This window comes from Lissotriton helveticus, chromosome 7, assembly GCF_964261635.1.
Source record: "Lissotriton helveticus chromosome 7, aLisHel1.1, whole genome shotgun sequence".
In the NCBI taxonomy this organism is placed as follows: domain Eukaryota; kingdom Metazoa; phylum Chordata; class Amphibia; order Caudata; family Salamandridae; genus Lissotriton; species Lissotriton helveticus.
The window spans coordinates 46,221,639-46,234,940 of NC_136068.1; the positions used below are offsets into that span (position 1 = coordinate 46,221,639).

At 46.0% G+C, this 13,302-nt stretch overlaps 1 protein-coding gene across 8 annotated transcripts in view; it reads right to left on the reverse strand.

Annotated features, from left to right (window-relative positions):
- LOC144767990 (guanylate-binding protein 1-like) overlaps positions 1-13,302 on the reverse strand; it is a 333,964-nt gene that overhangs the window by 193,644 nt on the left and 127,018 nt on the right. For all 8 annotated transcript variants that reach the window (XM_078651373.1, XM_078651372.1, XM_078651374.1 and 5 more), the window contains 2 exons: positions 3,005-3,183; positions 225-467 (listed from right to left, as the gene is read on the reverse strand). In XM_078651373.1, the coding sequence (XP_078507499.1) occupies positions 225-467; positions 3,005-3,183 (422 nt within the window). The remainder of the gene's footprint in view (positions 1-224; positions 468-3,004; positions 3,184-13,302) is intronic.

Consider the following 13,302-nt stretch of genomic DNA (forward strand, 5'->3'; position numbering starts at 1 on the left):
CCTACCCTGTCGTTCATCATTACTTCTTACTGCACACGATCCTCACTGTGGATATGATGTCAGCTGTTTATGAAAAATGCAATAAAAACAGATAAAAAAAATAAAAAAGTGAACTGACCAAAAGCCCAGGTAGAACGTTTCTACCAGAGTATTTTAAATGGACCGAAGAGCAGGGGACAAAAGGGACCAAGATGATATTGCTTTTCATAATTTAGTGAACTTACTCCTTCCATTAAGCTCACGTTGACCTGCCAGATGCTTCACCTCTGCTGTGTGAAGGATGTAGTCGCAGAACTTGCGCGTCTGCCGAACGAAACGGGGTTCCAGCGCATTCTCTGGAAGAGACTTCAAGTCACTGATGTCCTTCCATGGCGCTGGGCTGGCAAAGACAAAGCAATTTCGTGCTGGGAAGAAGTCCTTTAAGTACTCACGGGGGAGGTTATAGTTCATTACGGTTTTGCTGTGGCCTGTGTGATGAAAAAAAACATGTATAAGAGATTATAAATTTAGGATTTACATAGACATGCCAGGTCTGAGGAGAGAACCACAAAGAGTTTGCTAAATAAGTAGTTACGGACAAAATGTTAGAATGGATCTGAGCACCAGAGGATGATGTTAAGACTCATATCCTCCTGGCACCTAAAGCCAAGGTCACTGAAAGTCCTATTTCAGAATATAAGGGGAAGGGATAGTAAGGTCAGGTTTTATACTGAGGGTTTCTGCTAAGGAAAAGTTCAATCTTGGCTTTCTCATATTTGTGTTTGGCAGAGGGATGTAGGTTTGAAAATCCTGGCACAGTTTCCATGTAACATACTCCTCATTTGTCTGACCTGGTATGTGTTCCTGTGCAGGGGACTTGAGTCAAGAGTCCCTAAACACGTGCCATGTTTTTATCTGTTGCTCACCAACAAAGTGTAAGACTTGTTTGGTGCACAACCAAAGCACTAGTCCTTTTATCATATGTGACTGCAGTCCACATCACCAGAACACAACAAGATGAATGGTTGGTGGTAGCATATTAATGGCTTTAGGGTACAAGGGCTTTTACCTACTGCCCAGTAGGGAAACTGTCTACCAACTCACCCTATTTAGTCTTCCATAACTACCCTATCCTGATGTGTGACTTGTGCTTGGAAACATAAGCAGATGATCCCCATGCTGGGGCTCCCCTGTATGTTTGTAGCTTCTACACATCTAGGGTGCTTCTTAAGGGTTACTGGTAGTCTGGACTGCTGACTTGCATTTCCAAGCCTGTACGCATCCTTTGACCAGTCCTGCAGACAGTGTGGAGAGAGTTAAGCAGCCAAAGGACAGCTCTCTTCTGGGTTTATTTACCACCCAACATTGACCAATAGCCATATGAGATGTAACCCTGACGTGCAAGGAACCCTGGTCATACTAGTTCTAGGAGCCTGACAGGCTTCCCAGAATGCCTCTTTTCATGACCACAATCCACCGACCATATTCACCGGTCCTGTGGCTACAACTCTGATAGCCCACCAGCACTTCTTGATACTGACCCCAGTCCGTGTGGTGTGTCCCCAAATGTGCTCCTGCTTCTCAGGATCTACTAGTGCACGTACTCCGCCCGACTGCTGCACCTGTGACTTTGTGACTCTCATGATGTCTAGGAGATTTTGGAGAAGTGTCTTAGTATGCATCCTTCACCATCCCACTTTCTCATTTTGCAAATGTATCTCTACTATGAACCGGCACAGTAAGTGTTTTAAGACACAGAGTATCCAATGATGGGTGTTCACTGGCTTGAAAAGTAGGACTACACTTCCATTATTTACTATGCACCTTTCATTAGACAAATAAAGTCCTATTTTCTTGTTATGAGAAATAAGTCTGCATCAACAATATATTTATTGTGAGTGATATATGCGGTAGCTTACTATAAACATTCTACTCTCCACCACCCCCAAGAGTTACCTTTCACTATTTGAATTATAATCTCCCTGAACAGCAAAGTTTATAAATGAGGTACTTGGCAATTCAGTGAGATGGCAGTGAAATCCGGCTTCAGAGGCTCCAGGGACCACAGCAAGGAAGCCTATTTACCCTTGAGTCCAATAGGTTCAAGTGAACATGCATTACATATGACAACCATAAAAGGCAGTCTTAAGGAGTCAGGTCAAAGGTTTGTGGGATACAGAAATGGTGGAACGAATCACGTTTAAAGTTTCAGCCGTCGGCGACATACAGTATTTTAGATTCACAGCTTCTTTTGGTTGTAATTCATACATGTACTAAAACTTGGAACAGTCACCTCCATTGGCATATGTTCTGTAGCAGGCTGTAGTGGCTGGTGTGTGGATAGTGTGGAGGGGTGGGGAGAGGGGTCTGGGAGGGACATAGAATAAATTTAAAAAACACTTACCTGCCTCATCGCGACCCTCTGTTCTGCAGGCACAGGCTCCCAGAGTGCACTGCGGCCAATCATGACACTGCTTTCATGCTGCAGAAAACAACGCCAGGATTGGCCTGAACACTGTTGATTTGTGCTCCCCGTTAGACTGGGAGCCTGTGCCTGCTCTCTCCAACTCGGCAACGCAGCTCAGGTTGGAGAGAGCGTTAGTGCGCATGACGGTTTGGCCGGCCTGAGACAGGCAGCCAGACTGCCATGCGCACTGAATAGCAGCGCAAAACACTCCTCCACAAGCCTGTCATCCCCCTGGCTCCGCACCCAATCCTTGACTCCAGAGCAAAAATAAAACAATAGTAAACAAAGGTTTACTATCGTTTCATGTTTTATTTTTTTGGCAGCTGGCAGGTTGGCAATGCTCTTCTGCCATAGTGGAGGAGCAGGTGCAGGGAGCAGGACTAGTAAATGGACCTGCAGCACACAGTAGAGGAAGTCAGAGTGAGCTTCTGGCATTCATGAGAAGTGGACTACCATCAGGCCCTTCCTATGGTGCTTGAATCTCATTTCTGTAATGTTCCATATTAACATTTGTCCATTCCCCACTAATCACCACTTCTTATCTGTAATTTCCATTACCTTTCTTGAGTTTCAGCATGTGCTCCAGGTACTCCTTCTCTGTCAAGTCCCCCTCATCAGTCTTCAGCTGCAAGGAGAAGTCACGCACCACCCAGACAAGGGATGGGCGCTGATTATTGTCCTCATCATTCTTCTGTTTTGATCTCACCCTAATGCAGTCTGCAAGCTCTGTCACCAAGCTGGTCAAGGTGTTAAGGAATATTGGGAGAAACAGAAGGGTTCACAGTGGGAGAGCCAGTGAGGTTCAAATGCCAGTTATCTTCCTCAACACATTGGTGTATTGTTAGAAGCGGCTGTCTCTAGTTGGCAGAGGTATACACTTCTGACAAATAGGGACACACCTTTTCTAGTCAGGGCAAGGAGATCACACACTTAGATAACCCCTGCTCACCCCCTTGGTAGCTTGGCAAAGCAGACAGGCTTATCTCAGAGGCAGTGCGTTAAGCATTTATGACCACATACAGTAATAAAGTGAATACACTACAAATGGACACGACACAGTAGTATTATAAAAATAAGTATTTTTATATAAGGCTTAGCACAAGACCAAATAACGACAAAAATATACCACAATCTTAATAAATACTCTTGGAAGGAAAAATAATAGTTCAAGCACGGTTTCTTCTTAGCACAAAGTCTTTAGTATCAAAAGCAACTCTTCTTCTCTAAAACACAGTTCTTGGCAACAATGTAACCCACACGGGAGTCACACGAAGTCGAGGCAAAGTTAATCCAAAGGTTCTGCGTCGACCGCGAGGAGCGCTACGTCGAGCCCGGAGTCGCACAGACCCCAACAACACAGTACCTTGGAAAAGTGAAGCACTCGAGGATCAGCGGCGTCGAGATGTCCGGCGTCGCGTCTTCGGCGTCGATCGGGCCTCGGAGTCGGGGCGATCTGCAGCGGCGTCGACCGAAGTCAGGCGGGAGCAGCGCTCACGGGATGAAGCAGGATACGACGTCGTCGATGTTGCAAGAGTGAGCAGCGCTCACGGCGTCGAGAGGGCTCGAAGTCGATGCGATCAGCGGCGGTGCAGACACGAGGTCACTTGGAGCTGGAGCCGAACTCACTACTCACTGGCGTTGCTGCTGGCGTCGATCGGGCCCGGCGGCCGGCGTCGAGGGAGCGGGACACTGGAGCCGTTACTCACGATGTCGAGCTGGATTCGGCGGCGTCCGTCGGCGTCGAGATTGCTGGATTCTTTCAGAGGTGCTGGATTCACAAATTCCAGCAAATAGCACTTTAAGCAGATGAAGTCCTTTAGCCCTGTGACTTCAACAGGAGGCTGGCACTCTTCCAGCCCTTGGAGATTTTCTTAGCAAAGAGTGAGAGTACACACACAGTTCCTCTCTCCTGGTTCCTTGGCAAAAATAAAGAAGCAAAGCAGGATTCCCCCAACAAACAGCACTCTGGCAGAAGGGGTAGGCAGTCCTTAGATCAGCAGGCTTCTTGTCCTTGGTTCAGGTTTCCTTGTCAGAAGTGATCTGAATTCTTGGTTCAGGGGTCCTTCTCTTATACCCCTTTTTGGCTTTGATCCCTTTGTCCATGCAGGGGAATTTCCCCCCATCTTGGGTTTGTTGTGGGTGTTGCCAGGCCGAAGCACCTGGCCTATTCACTGGGCAGGGCAGAGTCCTCAGCCGCTCAGCAGGAGCGGAGCCAGCATTGTCACTGGCCGGGGCAGGGCCATCAGCTGCCCAGCAGGAGGCGGGCCAGGAAAGTCCCAGGCAAGCACAGAGTCATCAGTCTGTGGAAAAGTAAATTTTGCCATGTTCTGTGTCCCTACGTGTTCCCCATCTTATGTTATGTGTGCATGATTAATATGCATATGTATTCCCCATGTTTGATTAAAGACGCAATTACAGTTGTGTCCATCTCTAGTATGCCAGTTTCCAGTTCTCGTGAAAGCTACGAGTATTAGGCCTATGTAAAGTCACGTTGCCACGTTTCTCAGTGTGCACGTTATTTCATTGAAAAGTCCCCGTTTCTAGGCCTCAAAAGGGCCCGGACACCAGATTCAGCTCCTGTCTCCTGAACCCTCGCTGAGGAGCGATACAGCCCCCACCTGTATCCTCGACCTTTCACTTACTTCCTGCCTCGCAGTGCCCGGCTCGGCCTGGCTCTGCCCACGAGTCTGCCAAGAGTATGTTATGATTCTAGTTATCAGTCCAGCTCTCCTTTTTTGCATTCCTAAGCTACTGAATCGCATCAATAGTTTCAGTCACCGTCTAGCCTTTACGTCTCCATGTGAGAGAAATACTGTATTAATGGTCATTTAATATTCCTCAACACACACTACATGTAGAATAATGCATGCACCAGTCTTAGTGTCTGTTAGCCTTTGCCTTGATAACTTTTGGATTCTATCAACATGTTCTCTAAACATCAGATACTAGATAGTGGTTAGGTACATGTCGCCCTGACTCTCCAGACTTTCGTCTCTCCTTCTAGCGCAGAAGTCATAGCCCCCAGCTTCTCCTAGTAACACGTCACTGCCAGCTTGCGCGCACCTCTAGGTCAGAGGTCCCGGCTCCTTAGGTAGCCCCCTCCATGTTTCCGCCCCATTTATGACATATTCTGTTACGTTTGCATCACATGTCTATGTATACGCCCTGTTCACGCCTCTTTATGCCTTATCTTTCGCGACTGCTTCACGACACACCTTCTGCCCTGCCCACTGCTACGCCTCTTGCATTGAATACCATGTATTTTGTTTAACTATATATGCTTGTGCACTGTTATTAAAAGTTGCTAGCCATCTCAGATCTTCCCCGTGCAGGTTGTCCTGTTCCTGTCCTTTATGCTGTATTAAACCTGCAAACTCCAGCTACCTCGAATCTTGACTCTTATTTTATTGAGCTATCTGTTATTACTATGTCCAGTCAAAAATAGATCCGGTATTATTTATTTATATACCACATAATGGCGCCCGAATAGGGACTTGCCCTTTCCCCACGCGCCGGTGAAGCCACGTATGCCCCCTGATCCTCTGCAGCCGTGACGGAACCATACCGTGCACGTGCAGATATTTCTGCTTCAAGTATCCCTCAGGCCCACGGAGGAGACGGAGGTTGCGGTCCAGCATCCAGACGAGGCGGTGGAGGAACGCGGCGAGTCCCGACCAGAGCCCAAGCCGAGAGTCCAAGGTCCGAGGTATCCGGAGGCCCACCCGTAACTGAAGTCCGAAGTTCGTCCGTCCGGTGTCGTAGCAGTCCAGTCCAGTCCGAGGCCTTCCGTTCTTGCTGCCCGGTGAGTACCGTTGCTGGGGTAGTATCTAGACAGGGTCAATCTAATTGACTCTGGTCCGTGGGTTTTGGTGGTACACAGACCCAACACGAAGTGTCCACTTAGGTGGGTGCGGGTCCTGACGTGTCTCTTTATGAGACCGGTAAGTTTCGTACTGTTTCAGCAGTGCATCTAGTACTTCTAGTCAGTTCTGTTTCTCGAGAAAATTCATGTGTTCTGTTCTCAGTATTTCAGGTAGTATCTCGTCCGAACTGTTATTTTAAATGTTATTTCAATGTATTTCAATGTCGTGGTATGAAAGTGGTGTTTTTCAAAGTCATTATTGTGTTCATTGTGTATTGTATTGTGTCTAGACTCCAGCCCAGTCATGCCATTGTTTTCCAAGTTACGTCAGTTAAAAACTAGAAAAGGTCTGTTAGAAGAAGCAGTTCCTGTCCCGCCTAGGGACAGTCCAGGTCATTTTATGTATCACAAGCATGGCATAAGTGCCATATTGTATCTAGATTTATGGGTCGAGTACACCAAGGAATTGGAAGAAAAGTATAGATGGCCTGTATCAGGCACATGGGATGCCGAGTGCATCATGCGAGTAGAAGAAGTATTATGGAAAAAGAAAGCCAGACAGTCACAGAAAGATGCCATCGAGTTATGGCGCAAAGAATCTCATAAAAGAACAGAAAAAGAAATCAGAAAGTCAGAATTAAGTAGAGAATCCTCAGAAAGAGCCCAAGAAAGGGAATTAATCGAAATAGGTGAACGAGTTAAAACCGAACAGTCAGACAGACAGAGGAATGCCCTTATTAAGGGTATGTACCCTCTTCTTGCCGAGGGCTTGCCAAAAGCAACCCCGGAGGCATCCAGTAATTTTCCGCCACTATTAGTTCCGACCAAGCTACGTCACAAACCGACCGCAGCTGATATTTTTCTCTCGTCCTACTTGGACGACACAGTCCCCGAATATGCAAATCCTGTTCCGCCAGCTCCTGTAAATAATGCAATCCCTGCTCCTCCAGTCACCGGGGCACCTGTTACAATACCTGTTACGGTACCCCCGGTCCAGCCTACATTACCATTACCCGCTACATCAGTCACTATGCCAGCAAGAAGAGTATCAGTCGATGATTCCGGTTTAGGGGCCGCGGGAGGAGGTCCCCCGGGAACCCCGCCGCCACACAAACGTGCAATATCAGCCGAGTTACATGAACGCGCGTTACAGCGTACGCCCAAATATAAGTCCATTGCAGAAATCAGGCGAGCTCTTACTGAATGCTGTTATGATCCAGTCCCAGGCGAGGATAGTATGGTTATATATTCCGTACGTATAAGGCAGGTGTCCGAGTATTTGGTCACCCTACCGAATATGAAAGAAGATCTAGACAGAATGTATCGTTTCATTCGTACAGGAACAGATCCAGAAAGTATTGGCGAAGCCATATCTCAAAGGAAAGCTGAGATTCAGCTCATGCTATTAAAGTTTCTGATTAATTGTTTAATAAGGGAACAAGATTCCCCGACTAAAGATCCGGCCGAAATGAAAGTTCTGACAAGGTGGAGTGATAATATAGCCGAGGGTAAGCACAGAACCATCAGTAGTATAGAAAGTATGTACAAGAAAATTCGTAAGGAAATAATAAGGTTACACGAACAACGCAAAGAAGCACAAGTAAGCGAGAAAGAAAATGACTCTTCTACTGAAGAGGTAGACGACGAGAATCCCACCAGAATAGCGTATGTAGGTAGAACTAGACTTTCCGACCGACATTCACGTCTAGACTACAAGAAAACTGTTCCTCATCTAGCACCAGAACAAGGTTCTCTAGAACAAGTATTCCAAGCTACCGATCACATTCTGAAATCACGAATCGGTTATAGTGAACTCAGTACTATGCATGAACAAGAACTAGCCCGATCAGCAGTCCGATGGATTACTGATTCTACCACTTTTCCAGACGAAATAGTGGCACAAATGTTTCTGAAACTGCCCCCAGCCGAGCAGCGACTGGTGGGTATGTATATGATCCAGCACCTCATTACTCTGTATGAGGGTCAACATTCTGATCCAGGTCCGTTACATGATGTCTTGAACGAGTTACTCCAGTACAGATGGAAAGGTTTAGGTACCGATTTAATTAGTGTCATTCTAGAACAGCGTCACAAATATAGAACGTTCCTAAACCCGCATTTTGTTCATGTCTCACCTCCAGAAAGTAAACCGTTTTACATAGATAGACAGAATCCGTTACGAGAAGTACACCCAGTCAGGACAGCAGATGGTGAAATGCAACGAGTATTTGTTTACACCCCGATTACAAAGATGGAACTCTTAGAGATGAAGAAATTAATTCCCTGTCATGACAAAGATCCAGCAGGGTTCCACCGAGAATTAAAGGACATGCTCCGTATGGGAGAATACACGTATCCAGATATTATTAAAATGTTAAAGGTCCTGTTGCCCGCAGGGGTATAAAAAACTCAAGGAAAAAGAATGGGAGGTGGGAGAGAAAAAGATCGATTGGGCAGTTCTAGAAGCTGAAGATAAGATACGAGTACCAGGTACTGGTCTTGGAGAGAAATGTAAAGAATTACCAGAATTATTAATACAAGTTTTGCCAAGATTGTTAGCCACTAAAAAGGAAGACTGGGATGCAATCTCAGCCTGTAAACAGAAACAAGACGAAGACACTAGTGATTTTTATTCTAGATTTGGGAAATGTTTCATTATAAACAGTGGATTGAAGACGAGTAGCGAGTCATACCCTCATCTTTTTGTTACTAAACTAGTCGAGAATTCAAGTCCACAAGTTAAGAATCGAGTTTTGAAAGTCGAAAGTACATGGCAAGCTAGTACCCCGTCCCAGATGTTACAGATGCTTCAGTATCACCAGAATAGAATCAGAGAAGAACAAGATCATGAAAGGAAACGTATGAAAGACACGAAAATGAAAGTATTAGTTGCACAATCTGTTCCTCAAGACAGTCAGAAGAGGGGTACGAATCAAGCCAGTCATCCTGCAGTTCCTGTTAAAGGGACCTGCAATTATTGTAAACAGCCAGGTCATTTTATAAACGAGTGTGCAGTTCTGAAACACAACATAGCTACCGGTAAAACTAAAGAAAGACCACGTCCGCCTAGACAAGAACAAGTTTCACAGACTTCTCAGCCACAGAATGCACAACAGACAGGTCCAGTACCGCAGCCTATTGCTGCAACACAGCATGTTACACAGCAGATGTACCAGTATGCTCAGACAGAGTATCCAGAGTATCAACAGTATTCATGAAACAGCCTAGAGAGGGAGGTAGGCTTGCCTCTCATCGAGATTCCTGTAGATCAAGAAGGTCCCTATGTTCATAGTCAAGTACTAGGGAAAGACAGAACATTTCTGATTGATACAGGGGCAAGTAGGACCACCATTAGTCACGACGAGGTTCCAGGGGCTCCGCTCTCAGGCTCAAGAAATGTTTCCCTTGGATTTTCAGGAAAGCCTATTGTAAATGAGATATCTAAGCCAGTTGCTCTAGAAGTAGGTCCATTATCCCGCACTACTGATCTATTACTTACGAAGTCATGTCCAGAAAATTTGTTAGGAATTAAGACACTGAAAGAATTAGGTGCAGTCATATGCTGTTCCCCCGAGGGAATACGGTTGTTTTTACGTGACTTCAAGGGTCACTATGTATTACGTGATTTTGATCCAAGATTGTTAAATGTTCCCCAGCATCTATGGGCACAAGGTCCAACTGATGTTGGTTATATGCAAATCACACCCCACCGTGTGACTCTCAAGCCAGGTGTAGTGTTACCACGAATCAGACAGTACAGATTGCCACCTGAGGCTGTAGCAGCCTTATCCAGAATTATTGACGAGCTCATTGCTCAAGGAGTGGTTGTAGAAACTGACTCCAATGTATGTAATTCTCCGATCATTCCAGTCATGAAACGTACTGATCCAAATGCACCCCCAGTATATCGATTAGTGATTGACCTTCGAGAACTCAATAAATGTATCATTCCCCAGTACCCAGTTGTCCCAGATATTTCTTCCCTATTGACAGCCATTGATTCTGAAGCCTCATTTTTCACAGTCATAGACCTCAAGAACGCGTTTTTCAGTGTCCCCATTCATCCAGACAGCCAGTTTCTTTTCGGATTTTGTTTAAATGGAAGGAGCTATATGTTCACACGAGCTCCTCAAGGTTTCACAGAAAGTCCTAGTATTTACAGTCAAGCACTTAAGAGACAACTAGACAATATTCACATGCCAACTGACACTGCCCTGCTCCAGTATGTCGATGATCTACTGATCACAGCCGTTCTGAAAGTGCTTGCGAGCGAGCGTCACTGACAGTTCTGTATTTCCTAGCCGAGATGGGGCACAAGGTGTCCCCTTCGAAGCTTCAATTCTGTGTCCAGCAAGTGATCTATTTAGGCCACTTACTGTCCAAGAGGGGTAGGCAGTTGACACCTGATCGTATCCAGTTAATAGCGAGTCTTCCTCAGCCCAAGACCCAGAAGGAGGTACGTGCCTTTATCGGCCTCACTTCTTACTGCAGACAATGGATTCCTCAGTATGCATTTCTAGCTAAGCCATTGATACAATTAACGACACAGGAGGCAGCCGTATCGACTGTCCTCCCTTGGACATCTGAACATACACTTGCCTTTAATGAGTTAAAGAAAGCTTTATGTCAAGCTCCTGTTCTAGCAACACCGAACTACAGTTAGCCTTTTACACTTTTCGTCACTGAACGCGAAGGTACAGCATTATCTGTTCTCACACAAGATCAAGCAGGACAATACAAGCCTTGTGCTTATTTTTCGAGCACACTAGATCCAGTAGCCCAGGCTCTGCCTGCGTGCCTCAAGTCAGTTGCAGCCACAGCACTAGCTATCAGACAAAGTGATTCCATAGTGTTAGGACATTCCCTGACAGTACAAGTTCCACACTCCGTGGAAGTTCTTTTAAATCGAACACAGACTCAGCATTTGACAATTGCACGTTTAACAGGTTATGAATTGACACTGTTCCAGCCACACATAGAAATCAGACGCTGCAACGTCCTAAATCCTGCTACACTGTTACCGTCAGTTACTGCAAATCCTGCCACACATGACTGTGTGGAAGTAGTTAACACCATGACAAAACCAAGACAAGACTTGACAGATATTCCATTACCAGATCCCGACCTGACACTTTATGTGGATGGTTCATGTATGAGAACAAGTACAGGAGAACTAGTAGCCGCGTATGCAGTGACTACAGACACTGAAGTTATTGAAACACACCGTATTGACACTCTGTCCGCTCAAGCAGCAGAGCTAGTTGCTCTGACCCAAGCCTGCATACGTGCCAAGAACCTGAAAGTTAACATTTACACAGACTCACGTTACGCATTTGGAGTCGTACACGACTTTGGAGTGCTCTGGCAGGAGAGAGGTTTCATGACTTCTCATGGAACCAAGATTCAGCATGGTCTCCTTATTCAAGCTCTGTTAGATGCCATACATTTACCGACATCTATTGCTATCATGAAGTGCAAAGCACATACGAAAGTTACTGACATTATTTCCCAAGGTAATGATCTAGCAGATCGAACAGCCAAGCTTACAGCTCAGACTCTAGACATTCCAGTTAACAAGTCACTGACACATACTCCAGATCAGGCTACATGTATGACAGTTAAGGACCCCACTCAAGATGTCATAGATATCCAGTCACATGCTACTCCCGATGAAATCAAGAAATGGTCCGAACAAGGAGGGGTCCAGACAGATCAGGGATGGGTGACGAAGGGAAAAGCCACATGGTTTCTCCCCGACTCTATGGTTCAAGTCATTATCAATACCGCACATAGTCCAGCACATTTAGGAGAAAAAGCCATGTTAGACAGTATCCAGAACATTTGGTTCAACAAGCATTTACGAGCTGCAGCCAAACAGAAAGTCCGTACCTGTATGATATGTTGTCAGTTTAATCCAGGTAAAAGTGTCCCGGTGGAACAAGGGGGATTCCAGCCTCCTGACCACCCTTTTGAAGTCCTCCAGATGGATTATATTCAGATGGAGCGATGTCGAGGTTTCAAGTATGTCCTTGTAGTTGTATGCGCTTTGTCCAGATGGACAGAAGCATATCCAGTTCCAGATTACACAGCCACGACCACTGCCAAGCAGTTGGTTCGTGAATTTTTCCCCCGTTACGGACTCCCTAGGGTCGTATATTCTGATAACGGCCAGCCATTCTCATCTGAGCTCATGAAACACGTTTCCCTTTTGTTAGGGTACCAGTGGAAATTCCATTGTGTACGCCATCCTGAAGCAGCTGGTCTAGTAGAGAGACATAACCAGACCCTGAAAATCCGCCTTGCCAAAGTCTGTAAAGAGAAAGGTGTGGACTGGCTAGTAGCTCTGCCAGTCGCTTTGTTTTATATGCGCATGGTCGCACATTCTAGATCAGGTCTGTCCCCGTACGAGGTCGTATTCGTCCGCCCCCCTAATATGTGGGGTACACCTAGACCTCGAAGTATTACAGATGTTTCAAGTAATATGCTGACAGATTACCTAGCTTCCTTGATGTCTGCCCTACACTCTTGTCGTTCACAGGTTGCCGCCGCATTTCCAGACAATACCGAGGTGGCACCGCATGAAATCGTTCCCGGAAGTTTGGTTCTTGTAAGGAACTTTGATCGTTCAAGTCCGCTGGAGCCCCGCTGGAAGGAGCCGAAGCAAGTCCTCCTGGCCACCCGTACTGCCGTCAAGCTGGAAGGCAGGAAGGGCTGGGTCCATCTGTCTCACGTAAAGAAATTTTATGGACTAAAGACTGTTTCCACGAACATTTCCGAGGATTTTAAAGACTGCCAAAGTACTATTCTCAAGGACTGTCCCGCAAAAGACATTGATACAAATTCCTCCCTGTTAGAGACAACTCCGCAGCAGGAGTATAAGAAGAAATTAAGGTCTAATAAAATAAGTCAGCCAGTTTGATTGTCTAAGTCCTCCCCTAGGTGAAACGGTTAGACCGGTTTCTGACATGTATAGAATAGACCCCCACAGAGAGAG